Raw genomic sequence first — 16,237 nt, 5'->3', positions numbered from 1 at the left:
GCCCTGCCGGCAGCTGCTGTTCTGAGTTACGTTCCAGGGGAAGCCGGGCTAGGGTGGGGCCAGTTCCCTTGGCCCTCATTTGCACGGACCCCTGCCCAGGCCCTGCCGGCAGCTGCTGTTCTGAGTTACGTTCCAGGGGAAGCTGGGCTGGGGTGGGGCCAGTTCCCTTGGCCCTCGTTTGCACGCCATCTGCATTTGCAGGCCACAGGCTCTCCACATACAGTCCCACTAACCATCCCGCAGACCGGCTGCTCCCGGAGGGCTCCCGTCACTCATGCACAGACGCACCCAGAGCCAGTGTGGCTCCAGCTCTAGGACTGAGGGAATCACATCCCAGCTCCCTGCCATCCTTGCTCAGCCCCATGCCACTCACCTTGAGCCCCCTCTGTCCCACATGGCCCCTCTGCCAACCCCATCGTGTGTGTTATACACTCTCAGTGGAGAAGCCTTTTCTCTAGAGTGTTCCCTTTGGGCTGAGACTCTCTCCCCAGCCCTGTCCCTTCAGCCTGGACCCTACAGACCTTGGGCCACTATCCGAAAAGTCAGGGTTTGCACAGAAATCCTCCGTCCCGCATTTTCCCTCCTCCCTATCACTGCCTTCAATGGGATTGTCGCCTGGCTGCCCCACCCCTGCAGGGCTGCTGGGACCCAGTGTGGGAAGTACTTTGGGATCTCTGAGGTCGAAGGCAGGTCATAAACACCAGATCTTCCCCCTCCTGAGCTCCCCCCCGGATGCCCAGTGTGTCTGGAATATGGAAGCATTCCAAGGATGCCATCCAAAGGCAACACCATGGGTCCTGGAACACTCCCCTTCGCTACCAGCCGATTGACTGAATCACTCCACTGTCTCCCCTTGAGATCTGGGGAATGGGTAGATGGGCCGTGGTTGGGGAATGGGAGCAGGGTGCATGGGGGGAGGGACTGGTTAAATAAGAATGGGAAGCCAGCCTGGCCAGGGGATGGGTGTAACCCCTTGCCTTGGATGTGTGTGTTCTGCCTCTGGTTTTTGAGGCTGGAAGGGTTGATGATTTAACTGGGAATTGGTCCTGCTTCGAGCAGGGGGTTGGACTAGATGACTTTCTGGGGTCCCTTCCAACCCTGATATTCTATGATTCTATAAGGGATCCTCATATGCCCCTGTTAGCCTAACTCGGGATCCAAACAAACAAACCTGGGGATGGGATTCCAGACTCAGACTTGGGAGATCGGCTGTATGGAAAGTAGATCCTGTCAAAGGAATGGGATATCTGTTTTTGATGAGATTACACGTTTGGTTGATAAAAGTAACAGTGTTGATGTAATGGACGTAATCTTCTGTGAGGCGTTTGGCGTGATACTGCATGACAGTTTGATTAAAAATCTGATAGGTCTCCAATTGTCATTGTAAATGGGGAATTGTCATCCTCCGGTGTGTCAAGCGTCCTTCCCCACTCTGAACTATAGGGTACAGATGTGGGGACCTGCATGAAAACCTCCTAAGCTTACTTTTACCAGCTTAGGTTAAAACTTCCCCATGGTACAAACTATTTTACCTTTTGCCCTTGGACTTTATCTCTGCCACCACCAAATGTCTAACAGGTATATATATTTCCTGTTTGGAAACATCTTTCCCCCCAAAATCCTCCCAAACCTTACACCCCCTTTCCTGGGGAAGGTTTGATAAAAATCCTCACCAATTTGCATAGGTGACCACAGACCCAAACCCTTGGATCTTAAGAACAATGAAAAAGCAATCAGGTTCTTATAAGAAGAATTTTAATAGAAGAAAACGTAAGAAGAATCACCTCTGTAAAATCAGGATGGTAAATACCGTACAGGGTAATCAGATTCAAAACATAGAGAATCCCTCTAGGCAAAACCTTAAGTTACAAAAAGACACAAAACCAGGAAACTACAGTCCATTCAGCACAGCTTATTTTCTCAGCCGTTTAAAGAAATCAGAATCTAACGCATATCTAGCTAGATTACTTACTAAGTTCTAAGACTCCATTCCTCTTCTGTCCCCGGCAAAAGCAACACACAGACAGAGAGAGGGACTTTGTTCCTCCCTCCCCCCAGCTTTTGAAAGTATCTTGTCTCCTCATTGGTCATGTTGGTCAGGTGCCAGCGAGGTTATTTTAGCTTCTTAACCCTTTACAGGTGAAAGGGTTTTTCCTCTGGCCAGGAGGGATCTTAAAGGTGTTTACCCTTCCCTTTATATTTATGACAGGGTGTGTTTCTAGTGAGGTACCACAGGGATCAGTTCTTGGCCCTATGTTTTTTAACATTTGTATCAATGACCTGGAAGAAAACATAAAATCATTCCTGGTAAAGTTTGCAGATGACACAAAAATTGGGGCAGTGGTAAATGAAGAGGACGGGTCACTGACAGAGAGTGATCTGGATCACTTGGTACTTGGGCGCAAGCAAACAATATGTTTTAACACGGCTAGGAACAAAGAGTGTAGCCGTACTCAGTGGTGAGCTGGAGCCGGTTTGCACCGGTTCGCCAGAACCGGTTGTTAAATTTAGAAGCCCCTTTAGAACCGGTAGTTCCGCGAGGGACAACCGGTTCTAAAAGGGCTTCTAAATTTAACCGGCCAAAAGTGGCACCTTAGGCACCGACTCCACGGTGCTCCAGCCCTGGAGCACCCACGGGGAAAATTTGGTGGGTGCAGAGCACCCACCGGCAGCTCCCCGCCCCACCCCCGGCCCCAGCTCACCTCCGCTCCGCCTCCTCCCCTGAATGCGCCGCCCCGCTCTGCTTCTCCTCCCCGCCCCCCGATGTGCAGGAACTCCTAGCTCTGTAGCAGGGGAGAACAGTCATGTCTTGGCCTCTTCCTTTGGGACCTTCCGGTGCATGCCTGTTCCTATGGTAACTCGTCTGTCCTGGGCTTGACAGCTTCCCTGGGGACTTACGCCAACACTTACTTCAGTGATTGCAAGAGGTTAAGGGATCCGTAGCACAAGTGAGCAGGGGTATATAAAACGGTGAGGCCAATTTAAGCCATATAACTTCCATTATATCACAATTATGTGCTTACTGCACACCGATATACGTATGGTGCGGAAAATACCTATTGGTAATGTGATATATATAGATAGATCTGCCGGCCCAGTGTATATTCATCAATGATACGTACCTGTGTGCACACACTCACTCAGAGACGCCCAACCCCACTCACATGCACATGTGCACACACATAAGCAGTGTGTCAGGACCCTGCCTGGGGAAGATGCAAAGACACGGGGTTACATTTTTGAAGGTGCCTGTGTCCCTTAGCTGGTCCATTGACTCTCCCTGGGACTGTCAATGAGACTTGGGCCCTTCTGCAATGGTGACCACGCTGGGCGAAGGTGCTTCCTACACCCACCTCTGTAGAGGTCCCCTTGTGCAGGACCCCAAAGCTGTTCGTGGCCCAGGGTCTGGGGGAGAGCCGGCAGATTTCATTACTGTTTCCCAGCAATGCGCTGTAAGGTGGCCTCTGACGGCAACACCCCGACAGCTCCCTGCAGCGGCAGATGACGCAGGCTCTGTGCGCCCCAAACCCCTCCCACCACTGCTGGAAAGCAGCTGTTCCTGGCTTATTGTTGCAAAGCAGACGGGTTCCCTCCTGGTGACCTGAAGTGACCAGCCGAAGGCAGTCAGTGCCCCAGAGCTGGCTGCACGGGAGGGAGCAGAGGAGTGCCTCACCCCCACAGAACCCTCGTTGGGCTGGAACAGCAACCGCAGGCCAGCCCAGCGCCTGTGTTTCCCGCGTGGCCTCGGGGCCTGCCTCTCCCCACTCGCTCCTGTGGCTGTTCCTGCTCCAGGGTGGGGCCTGCCTCACCTCTCCCAGAGCTGCTCCTTCCCACTTGCTGGCTCTGGCCCCGCTTCTTCATGGGCTCCTGAGGCCACCCCCTGTCAGTTGACACCAGCCCTGAGTGGCCAAGTGGCCAGAGGTGCCCAGGTGCTCGTGGTGGTGGCACTGTGCCTAGGTGCTCCCTGGGGGCTGGCACTGAGTGTTTGTGCTGCATTACCCGGGAATTCGCAGAGACTTCCGGGCAGCCCCATGTAGCTGAAGTGCAGTCCGTGGTGTAACCTGCTGGCATTGACACTGCTGCTCCTCTTTGCAATGATGCCTCCCTCCCCCCATTCGGTCCCTCCCGAGCACCCCCAGCACCCCAAGGCGGTTGCCCAAGCAGCTTCACAGGGTTCCTGCCCTGGCACATGGGTGGGAACGAAAGTTCACCTGCTTGAATGTTGGCAGAGAGACCAAACAGAAAAGGCCCCGGGGATCCAGTTCTGGTTACATTTCAGAGCCAGCAGAGAAAGCTCTGAGCATCCTCCAAGCCAAGTCAGTGCCCCACCAGGAAAGGCTGCAGAGGTGGGGTGAGCGATGCAGCTGGGGCTGGGACCTGAAACCAGAAGTGTGACTTTCCTCAGAGTACAATCTGGATAGGTGAATAGCGGTGTCCCCTCAATTCTCCAACCGTGAATGCCTTTTACACTGTTTTGCTGTGAGAGCACCCACTCCTGGCCTTGCTCACACACAGCCTCTAGCATGTACTTTACCCCCAACAACTTTCCAGTCCCAGATTTATCGCTGGAAATGTGCATCTTGCACTGCTCAGCTCTTTCCTTCTGGACAATACAAGTTCCTAGAAAGTCCATCGTTTCATCAATAGAAAATTATATGCACAGGCCCTGTTATCTCAAATGAAGTTTCCCAAACACTTCGATCCAAGCCCACACTGGTTTAGATCAAACAATAGAACAAGTTTATTAACTACAGAAAGATGGATTTTATGTGATTACAAGTAATGAGCCATAAAAGTCAGAATTGGTTATAAAGAAATAAAAGGTAAAACACAAACTAATACCTAACTTAAGAAGCTAAGTGAATTCAAAGCAAAGATTTCTTTCACCACATGCTCACAGCAGTGTGGCTGGATTCCTCCCCAGCCAGGACCCTTCCCCCCATTCAATGATGCTTTCTTTGTCTTTCAAATGTTGTTGATGCTGTGAGTAGAGATGAAGGGAGAGATCATTTGGGGTGTCTGTTCCTCATTTTTATATCTTTTCTTTTTCTTTTCCGGGCCTCCTTTCAGCTGCTAATCTGCTCTTCAGCTGGGGTTCAGGTGACAACCAGTCTATCTACACAGTATCTCCCCCGCCAGCTGTTTGATTGCCAAGATGTAAATTTCTCACTCACACCCTTCTTCCTGTCAAAGAATGGCCACTTACTCAGGTGATAGTCCATCTGATTTTGTTGACAACTGGCTGAGGAATCTGATTGCCTTTTGTCTCTGAGATGGCTATGTCTACACTACAGACCTTACACTCCAGTACAGCTGTGCAACTGTCAGGTCTCCCGTGTAGCCGCTCTATGCTGGCGGGAGAGAACTCTCCCGCCAGCATAATTAAACCACCCCCAATGAACGGCGTTAGCTATGTCGGCAGGAGAGCCGTCATAGTTCTGTCCACACTGAAACTTTTGTCAGTGAAATTTATGTTGGTCAGGGGGATGTTTTTTTCAAATCCTGGCTGGCAAAAGTTTTGCTGAGAAAAGTGCTAGTGCAGACAAAGCCTCAGGAAGTGGTTTGGGCTGCTTCCCCAGATTTGAAATATGCCTTAGCAACATCATACAGGAGAATCTTATAACTTTACATACAATGTTGCCATACATATTTTACCAGGACAATAATGATCAGCGAATTATGAGTTTTCTAGGGACATGTCACAAGGCATACTCTGTAAACAATTTATCATAGTTTTGTAAAAAGGATTGTCATAAATATAAAGGGAAGGGTAACCACCTTTCTGTATACAGTGTTATAAAATCCCTCCTGGCCAGAGGCAAAACCCTCTCACCTGTAAAGGGTTAAGAAGCTAAGGTAACCTAGCTGGCACCTGACCCAAAATGACCAATGAGAGGACAAGATACTTTTAAATCTGGAGTGGGGGAACAAAGAGTCTGTCTTTCTGGGTGATGCTTTTGCCGGGAACAGATCAGGAATGCAGACTCACAACCCCTGTTAGTTAGTAAGTAATCTAGCTAGAAATGCGTTAGATTTCCTTTTGTTTAATGGCTGGTAAAATAAGCTGTGCTGAATGGAATGTAGATTCCTGCTTTTGTGTCTTTTTGTAACTTAAGGTTTTGCCTAGAGGGATTCTCTATGTTTTGAATCTGATTACCCTGTAAGGTATTTACCCTCCTGATTTTACAGAGGTGATTCTTTTACCTTTTCTTTAATTAAAATTCTTCTTATAAGAACCTGATTGCTTTTTCATTGTTCTTAAGATCCAAGGGTTTGGGTCTGTGTTCACCTGTACAAATTGGTGAGGATTCTTATCAAGCCTTCCCCAGGAAAGGGGGTATAGGGCTTGGGGGGATGTTTTGGGGGAAGACGTCTCCAAGTGGGCTCTTCCCCTGGTCTTTGTGTAAGACGCTTGGTGGTGGCAGCATACGGTTCAAGGACAAGGCAAAGTTTGTACCTTGGGGAAGTTTTTAACCTAAGCTGGTAAGAATAAGCTTAGGGGGTCTTTCATGCTGGTCCCCACATCTGTACCCTAGTGTTCAGAGTGGGGAAGGAACCTTGACAAGGATGAACTCAAGAAAGTTGTGGTGCATAGAGGCCATGAGCCGGTGGGGGTGCGGGGCACAGCCATGCCATCTGATACATTGAAAACAAGCATCTCCTCTGCCAGCGTGTCACGGGATGACCTGGAGCTGCTGGGGATGCAGCGCTCTCCTCGTGGGGCAAGCAGAGAAACCCCTCCAGATGTGTCTAGTGAACAGAGCTGTCATGAGCAAGGCCCCAGCTCAGGGCCTGCAACCACTGAAAAAACTCCCCAAACCAACTGAATGGTACTGTGACCTCGTGCACCAGCTTGCAATGCCACTCGCTCAAATGTGGCCTGGCCCCCCCTTGTCCTGGCAGCGGGGCAGCCGGGCCAAACCTGAGCGGTGTGAGTGCCGGGCGGGTGATGGGAGTGAGCAGAGGCCAGTGCTGGGGAAAGCCGCTGCAGTCCTGTACCAGCCCCTGGGACGCACAGCCCTGGCAATGGCACTGTGTGCTCGCCTCTCCGGGGAAGGGCAGAGGATTCAGACATTGTTTGTCAGCGAGGCCTGTTACCGCTCAGTGCCTCAGGTGCGATCACAGAGACAACATCCCGGCTGCAGAAACAACGCCCCGGCCGCCGCTGCTGCTTGTGGTTTCATGACGCTCTAGCGGTTGGCTAAAGTGCTCGAAACAAGTTTCTGCCACGGACGTGGTTTCCATTTCTGGCTTTGTGCTGCGAGAGGACTCTCCTGGGTGGCTTCGGGGGGGTTGGAGGGGAGTAGGGGGCCCAGGGGGGAGGGGCTTCTCATCTCAGTATTGGAGCCTCTCGTGAGACCAAGGTGGCAGGACCCTTCCTTTCCGTGCAGCTGGTTTCACAGTGGCGGGGCCGGGGGGCCTGTGTCTGTCGGGCACCTCACATAACGCTTGTCTGAACCGCCGGGTGCTGCTATGTCCTGGGGAGAGGGTGAGGGTTGGGCTACGCTGCAGCCATATTAGGCCCTCCCCCACAACGCCCCCTCCCCAAAGCTGGGTCCCGGCTCCGTGAGCCCGAATGCCTCTGCTGGAAGGACGAGCGTGCTGGGGAGTGCACGGGCCCAGAGTGACCAGACTCCAGCCCCATTCCAAGACTTGAAACGAACCTGTGATCTGAGCGGCAGGCAGCACGGGGAGCTAAGCGCTGGTACAGCGTGGCCCCCCTCCACCACTGCAGCCAGAGCCATTGGGATTCGGAGTGTTGTGTCCAGATACGAGGTGTTCCTGGAGCCCCCATCTCCCAGCATGCAGTGATGGAGGCTAGGGAGTCTCTCTGCCCTGGCCGTACGGTGCCTGCCGTACCCCAGTAAGCTCTGACCTCCCCCACTCCCTCTCTTCTCCGACTGTCTGTTCTCCGGGAAGGCCAGGCTGATTTCACCAAGGAGCCCTGCATGACCAGCATTGTGCCCTGAGTCCCTGCCCACCCCAACATGGAAAAAGAGCAGCCGACTGCTGCCAGGATCTCTCTGTGGACTATACATCAGTGCACTAGGAATCAGGACGCCTGGGTTCTGGTCTGCTCTCAGCTGGCTGGCTAAGGACCTTGGGGACGTCACTTCCCCCTCTGAGCCTCAGCACAAGGATAATGATTCTGACTTGCCTAGTGGGTGCTGGGAGGTTTCGCGGATATGTTTGCTAGGCACATGCAAAGGGCTGATAGTGCATTCAGCTCATAGATCTCTGAGCAACTGCTATAGGTGGGTGACTCAGTTTCCTGATTCCCAGTCACTCTCTAACCACTAGGCTGTGCTGCGTCCTGTAGCGTATGAAGTAGTGCTCTGAAGTGCATGTGCACCTGAACATGCTGATGAACCTCACCCCCCCCCCCCATGGACACATTTCAAGCTGTCAGCATTTTAATTCTGCAGCAAACCACACTGAGTTCCATTAATCAAAGAGTTTCAGAATAGCAGCTGCAGTCTGTATTTGCAAAAAGAAAAAAAGAAAAGGAGGACTTGTGGCACCTTAGAGACTAACCAATTTATTTGAGCAGAAGCTTTCGTGATGCATCAGATGAAGTGAGCTGTAGCTCACGAAAGCTCATGCTCAAATAAATTGGTTAGTCTCTAAGGTGCCACAAGTCCTCCTTTTCTTTTTATTAATCAAAGAGTTAATCTACAGAATGCTTTTCCTCCCTGCCCTTCCGTCCACCAAAATAAACCCTGATATTTACCCAGAAATATTATTAATAGCTTTTTGCACCCATTTTCAGCTGTTTCTGTTGTTGTAGTAATAAACACTGATAAATTCCTGGGAAAAATTAAATAAAATAAAAACCGAAAACAAAGGGCCCTAACTAGGTCTCATGGGCCCTTCCTCTGTGGTTTATTTGTAGAGTAACTTCTCTGAAGGCTCCCAGATGTCTTAAGGCCTGAGGGGCCAATGCATTCAAATTGGTTGTTATTGCCCTGAGCTCTGCCAGCTTCCAGCATGCTGCGTTCCCCACTGTGCCCTGGACTCATGTCTGTTCTATGAAAGGAAACAGGACAAAATTCCAAGCTCCTTGTGGTGTTAATGGGAAGGTTTGAGGTTCCCACATCTCCCAGCTCCTTGTGTCAGGTGCACTTCACATCCAGAGCACAGGAGATCCAGAGTCCTGGGCAGAGGGTGAGACAACTGGAGATCTCACAGCACTAGAGGGTTTGTCGCTAGGCAGGCAGAGGGTAATAATATCATTGCAGTTAGGAACAGAGGGCTGGAAACAGTGCATCAAGCACCTGTCCATCCAACCCATGATCCTGCCTCCAGCAGAGGACAGAACCTGATCTTTCCGAGGAAGGAGAAAGGCCACTTCCTTCCTGACCCATGAGGCACAATGCCCTGAAGCATGAGATCTGATTGTCCTTATTTTAGCTAGTATAACTAGAATGTCCCTGCTGGCTAAAACATCATCCCATCTCTATTCAAACCCAGTGATACTCTTTGAGTCTGCTAGGAGGATACTGTGCAAGTAAACATGTATTTTTAGAGGACATGGAGGGCCAGATTTGGAGACTGTTCCCTTCACAGTGTCACTTTAAAATAACTCCAAACTTGTTAGTCTGGAGCCAAGCTCTTTAGCTATTTCTAGTAACAAAGCCAGAGCGCCAAGTTCCTCCCAGCAACATGATAGACCCACAAAGAGCTTTGAGTCACTCTCTGGTTGGTTGAGCCATGAACATCTGAGGTGTAATCCTAGCTCCGCTGAAGTTAATGGCCAAACTCTCACTGACTTCAATGGGGCCAGGACTTCAGCCCTGGTATTGGAAGGGCCTAACGTGGTCCGGAAGGGGTGCCAGGTCTGTCACTGGCCAATGGGGAATTTCATTAGTTAGCACCAAACTAATGCAGGGATATGGTTTTGTCTGCGCCAGCTGTTTGGTCTAATGGCTGTAAGTCCACAGAGGCCCATTAGATTGTCCAGTCCTTCCCCAAGGGGCCAGTGTGGGATGGTTCCCCATGGGCCACTGTCATAAATATAAAGGGAAGGGTAAACCCCTTTGAAATCCCTCCTGGCCAGGGGAAAGCTCCTCTCACCTGTAAAGGGTTAAGAAGCTAAAGGTAACCTCGCTGGCACCTGACCAAAATGACCAATGAGGAGACAAGATACTTTCAAAAGCTGGGAGGAGGGAGAGAAACAAAGGGTTTGTGTGTCTGTCTGTAGTCGTCTTGGCCGGGGACAGAACAGGAATGGAGTCTTAGAACTTTTAGTAAGTAATCTAGCTAGGTATGTGTTAGATTATGATTTCTTTAAATGGCTGAGAAAAGAATTGTGCTGAATAGAATAACTATTTCTGTCTGTGTATCTTTTTTGTAACTTAAGGTTTTGCCTAGAGGGGTTCTCTATGTTTTTGAATCTAATTACCCTGTAAGATATCTACCATCCTGATTTTACAGGGGGGATTTCTTTATTTCTATTTACTTCTATTTTTTATTAAAAGTCTTCTTGTAAAACACTGAATGCTTTTTCATTGTTCTCAGATCCAAGGGTTTGGGTCTGTGGTCACCTATGCAAATTGGTGAGGCTTTTTATCCAACATTTCCCAGGAAAGGGGGAGTGCAAGTGTTGGGAGGATTGTTCATTGTTCTTAAGATCCAAGGGTCTGGGTCTGTAGTCACCTAGGCAAATTGGTGAGGCTTTTTACCAAACCTTGTCCAGGAAGTGGGGTGCAAGGTTTTGGGAAGTATTTTGGGGGGAAGGACGCGTCCAAACAGCTCTTCCCCAGTAACCAGTATTAGTTTGGTGGTGGTAGCGGCCATTCCAAGGATAACGGGGGTAATATTTGTTACCTTGGGGAAGTTTTGACCTAAGCTGGTAAAGATAAGCTTAGGAGGTTTTTCATGCAGGTCCCCACATCTGTACCCTAGAGTTCAGAGTGGGGGAGGAACCTTGACATGGTGGCACAGTGGTGGGATTAACCTGAAATCATTTTGAGATCCAGTTGAGATTTTTTGAACTAGAAATACAGATTTTAAAAAGGAATTTTTAGGAAGTCCAGAAGGCAGCTTTGAAACTGAAAGCAGCTTGGTTTCTCTCTGCTTTGTGGCCAAGCAGAGACAAAAGGGGATTATCTTGTGAATTGCAGGTTTTCTTGCCTGGAGGCAGGGTACTTAACTCCTGCAGGGAAATTCACAGTCTTCCAACCCAGAGGTTTTTTTTTTTTCTTTTCTTCCTAAAAGTAAATAGGGGGTGTGTGCTCTACCCATTTGCCTGGAGACAAAAGTGGCAGGGTTTTTTTTTAGGATTTTGATTTTTTTTTTTTTGTTTTACAAGGAGCACAGGTTTGAAAAGAAATTTTTTTTTTCTTTGGGCTGGGTAAGCAGTTTTCCAAGTAGTTGGAGGTTTTTTGCTTTAATTTGGGCCCAGAGCAGAGACAAGGGAATTGTCTTTTTCTGTAGGCTGACAATCACTATCAGAGAATAGGTACTCTATTCCAGCACAGCAAAAGTTTACAGCCAAGTTTTGTTTGTTTATTTCTAAACCTCGGGTGTAAAGTTAGTTAAAAACAGAGAGGTTAGAATGGCCAAATCCTCAGCTCGACTACAGCTGGAATTAGCCAAATTTCAGGCTGAGGAAAAACAAAGGGAACATGAAAGACAGATAGAACTCATGCGGCTGGAGAAGGAGGTACAGGAGGCTGCCCACAAGAGGGAAATGGAGGCAAGGAAGCATGTGGAGGAGATGGAGAGGATAAAGGCCCAGCAGAATATACCAACAAACCCTAGCAATCCTTCTCCAGGTACCACTTCCCATCCCAGAAAGTTCCCCACCTACAAGGCAGGTGATGATACTGAGGCCTTCTTAGAAAACTTCGAAAGGGCCTGCCTTGGGTACAACATCTCTACTGACCAATACATGGTAGAGCTGAGGCCGCAGCTCAGTGGACCCTTAGCTGAGGTGGCAGCTGAAATGCCTAAAGAACACATGAACAAGTATGAACTGTTTAAATCCAAGGCGAGAGTCAGAATGGGGATAACACCCGAGCAGTCTCGTCGGAGGTTCAGAGCCCTAAGGTGGAAACCAGACATGTCATTTACCCGACATGCCTACCACATTGTAAAACATTGGGATGCCTGGATATCAGGAGCAAGTGTTGAATCTCCAGTAAATTTGCCCTTCCTAATGCAAATGGAACAATTCTTAGAGGGTGTTCCTGAGGAAATAGAAAGATACATCCTAGATGGGAAACCCAAAACTGTAATTGAGGCAGGAGAGATTGGAGCCAGATGGGTGGAGGTGGCAGAGAAGAAGAAAACTGGTCGCAGTTGGAGCGGAGACCAGAAGGGACCACCCCAGACCACACCCTATTACCGGGGGCCGCCCAAAGCCCCACCTACCTCCCAAAGAACCCTCCAGACCCCTTATCGTCCCACCACCCCGTTCTCCAGCAACCCTCCTCGCCCCGGTGACCCGTCAGCTGGACGATGTTTTAAATGTAACGAGCTGGGGCATGTAAAGGCCAACTGCCCCAAGAACCCCAACAGGTTACAGTTCATTGCACCGGAATCACACCAGAGGTCCACAGGCCCAGATACCTCCCAGATACCCTTGGAGCGGAGGGAAACTGTGAGTGTGGGTGGGAAGAAGGTCACCGCGTGGAGGGACACCGGAGCACAAGTGTCAGCTATCCATGCTTCCTTAGTGGACCCCAATTTAATCAACCCAGAGATCCAAGTGACGATTCAACCCTTCAAGTCCAACTCTTTCAATTTGCCTACAGCCAAGTTGCCTGTCCAGTACAAGGGCTGGTCAGGAATGTGGACTTTTGCAGTCTATGATGATTATCCCATCCCCATGCTGTTGGGGGAAGACTTGGCCAATCATGTGAAGCAGGCCAAGAGGGTGGGAATGGTCACCCGCAACCAGGCTAAACAAGCGGTGAGGCCTAGCTCTGTTCCGGAAACTTCTATCAGGACCCAGTCAGAGGTGATGGACCTGGACCCCAGGCCAATGTCTGCAACAGCAGTAGTGGATCCAGTCCCAGAGACCCAGACGGAACCAGTCCCAGAACCGGAACCAGCCAAACAACCAACACCAGACCCCGTGTCAGCACTGAATCCAGTACTTGCAACCTCAACACCAGAGGGCCCCACCGAACCTGAACTGGCAGCAGCCGATAACCCTACACAAGAGGCTCAGCCGGAGCCTGAATCCCAACATAGTGCACCAGCGGAGAGCGGTTCACAGTCAACAGAAACAGCTCCATCCCCTATATCGCTTCCAGAGGGACCAAGCCTATGTCCCCAATCCAATGAGGAACTGATGTCTCCAGCATCAAGGGAACAGTTCCAGACCGAACAGGAAGCAGATGAAAGCCTCCAGAGAGCTTGGACGGCGGCACGGAGCAACCCACCGCCTCTCAGCTCTTCTAATCGATCCAGGTTTGTTGTAGAAAGAGGACTTTTATACAAGGAAACTCTTTCTGGGGGACACCAGGAAGACTGGCATCCTCAGAGACAGTTGGTAGTTCCAACTAAATACCGGGCCAAGCTCTTGAGCTTAGCCCATGATCACCCTAGTGGCCATGCTGGGGTGAACAGGACCAAAGACCGTTTGGGGGGGTCATTCCACTGGGAGGGAATGGGCAAGGATGTTTCTACCTATGTCCAGTCTTGTGAGGTGTGCCAAAGAGTGGGAAAACCCCAAGACCAGGTCAAAGCTCCTCTCCAGCCACTCCCCATCATTGAAGTTCCATTTCAGCGAGTAGCTGTGGATATTCTGGGTCCTTTTCCGAAAAAGACACCCAGAGGAAAGCAGTACATACTGACTTTCATGGATTTTGCCACCCGATGGCCGGAAGCAGTAGCTCTAAGCAACACCAGGGCTAAAAGTGTGTGCCAGGCACTAGCAGACATTTTTGCCAGGGTAGGTTGGCCCTCCGACATCCTCACAGATGCAGGGACTAATTTCCTGGCAGGAACTATGAAAAACATTTGGGAAGCTCATGGGGTAAATCACTTGGTTGCCACTCCTTACCATCATCAAACAAATGGCATGGTGGAGAAGTTTAATGGAACTTTGGGGGCCATGATACGTAAATTCGTAAATGAGCACTCCAATGATTGGGACCTAGTATTGCAGCAGTTGCTCTTTGCCTACAGAGCTGTACCACATCCCAGTTTAGGGTTTTCTCCATTTGAACTTGTATATGGCCGTGAGGTTAAGGGGCCATTGCAGTTGGTGAAGCAGCAATGGGAGGGATTTACACCTTCTCCAGGAACTAACATTCTGGACTTTGTAACCAACCTACAAAACACCCTCCGAACCTCTTTAGCCCTTGCTAGAGAAAACTTACAGGATGCTCAAAAAGAGCAAAAAGCCTGGTATGATAAACATGCCAGAGAGCGTTCCTTCAAAGTAGGAGACCAGGTCATGGTCTTAAAGGCGCTCCAGGCCCATAAAATGGAAGCATCGTGGGAAGGGCCATTCGTGGTCCAGGAGCGCCTGGGAGCTGTTAATTATCTCATAGCATTCCCCACCTCCAACCGAAAGCCTAAGGTGTATCATATTAATTCTCTAAAGCCCTTTTATTCCAGAGAATTAAAGGTTTGTCAGTTTACAGCCCAGGGAGGAGACGACGCTGAGTGGCCTGAAGGTGTCTACTACGAAGGGAAATGTGCTGGTGGTGTGGAAGAGGTGAACCTCTCCATGACCCTTGGGCGTATGCAGCGACAGCAGATCCAGGAGCTGTGCACTAGCTACGCGCCAACGTTCTCAGCCACCCCAGGACTGACTGAACGGGCATACCACTCCATTGACACAGGTAATGCTCACCCAATTAGGGTCCAACCTTACCGGGTGTCTCCTCAAGCTAAAACTGCTATAGAACGGGAGATCCAGGATATGTTACAGATGGGTGTAATCCGCCCCTCTGAAAGTGCATGGGCATCTCCAGTGGTTCTAGTTCCCAAACCAGATGGGGAAATACGTTTTTGCGTGGACTACCGTAAGCTAAATGCTGTAACTCGCCCAGACAACTATCCCATGCCACGCACAGATGAACTATTAGAGAAACTGGGAAGGGCCCAGTTCATCTCTACCTTGGACTTAACCAAGGGGTACTGGCAGGTACCGCTAGATGAATCTGCCAAGGAAAGGTCAGCCTTCATCACACATCTCGGGCTGTATGAATTTAATGTACTCCCTTTCGGGCTGCGAAATGCACCCGCCACTTTCCAAAGACTTGTAGATGGTCTCCTAGCGGGATTAGGAGAATATGCAGTCGCCTACCTTGACGATGTGGCCATATTTTCGGATTCCTGGGCAGACCACCTGGAACATCTACAAAAAGTCCTTGAGCGCATAAGGGAGGCAGGACTAACTGTTAAGGCTAAGAAGTGTCAAATAGGCCTAAACAGAGTGACTTACCTTGGACACCAGGTGGGTCAAGGAACTATCAGCCCCCTACAGGCCAAAGTGGATGCTATCCAAAAGTGGCCTGTCCCAAAGTCAAAGAAACAGGTTCAATCCTTCTTAGGCTTGGCCGGTTATTACAGACGATTTGTACCGCACTACAGCCAAATCGCTGCCCCACTGACAGACCTAACCAAAAAGAAACAGCCAAATGCTGTTCAGTGGACCGGAAAGTGTCAGAAGGCCTTTAACAAGCTTAAAGCGACACTCATGTCTGACCCTGTACTAAGGGCCCCAGACTTTGACAAACCGTTCCTAGTAACCACAGATGCATCCGAGCGTGGTGTGGGAGCAGTTTTAATGCAGAAAGGACCTGATCAAGAATTCCACCCTGTAGTGTTTCTCAGCAAAAAACTGTCTGAGAGGGAAAGCAACTGGTCAGTCACTGAAAAAGAATGTTATGCCATTGTCTACGCTCTGGAAAAGCTACGCCCATATGTTTGGGGACGGCGTTTCCACCTGCAAACCGACCATGCTGCACTAAAGTGGCTTCACACCGTCAAAGAAACTAACAGAAAACTTCTTCGGTGGAGTTTAGCTCTCCAAGATTTTGATTTCGACATCCAACACATCTCAGGAGCTTCTAACAAAGTGGCTGATGCACTCTCCCGTGAAAGTTTCCCAGAATCAACTGGTTAAAATTGTCCTTGAGATGTGGAAAATATTGTTAGTCTTTATGTACTTGGTAGTATATTTAGAGATGCATGTGTCTTATTAACTCTGTTTTCCTAGAGCTCCAGGAAGAAATCCCAGCCAGTGTTTCACCCTAGCTGAGATTTGGGGGGC

General features: G+C 49.7%; 1 protein-coding gene across 3 annotated transcripts in view; it reads left to right on the top strand.

Moving 5' to 3' along the window:
- The window catches only part of FCER1G (Fc epsilon receptor Ig), a 30,028-nt gene that overhangs the window by 1,367 nt on the left and 12,424 nt on the right, over window positions 1–16,237 (top strand). For 2 of the 3 annotated variants that reach the window (XM_084613954.1, XM_084613953.1), the window contains exon 1: window positions 14,372–14,801. The exons of the other annotated variant lie outside the window; for it this stretch is intronic. In XM_084613954.1, coding sequence (XP_084470080.1) covers window positions 14,411–14,801 — 391 coding nt within the window. In that variant the 5' untranslated portion in view covers window positions 14,372–14,410. Of the gene's footprint in view, window positions 1–14,371; window positions 14,802–16,237 lie in introns of those variants that run through there. 3 annotated transcript variants of the gene reach the window in all.

This window comes from Lepidochelys olivacea (assembly GCF_965140295.1).
Source record: "Lepidochelys olivacea isolate rLepOli2 genome assembly, chromosome: 24".
NCBI classification, from domain to species: Eukaryota; Metazoa; Chordata; order Testudines; family Cheloniidae; genus Lepidochelys; species Lepidochelys olivacea.
The sequence above is the reverse complement of the archived record's forward strand: the minus strand, read 5'-3'. Positions and strand labels throughout refer to the sequence as shown.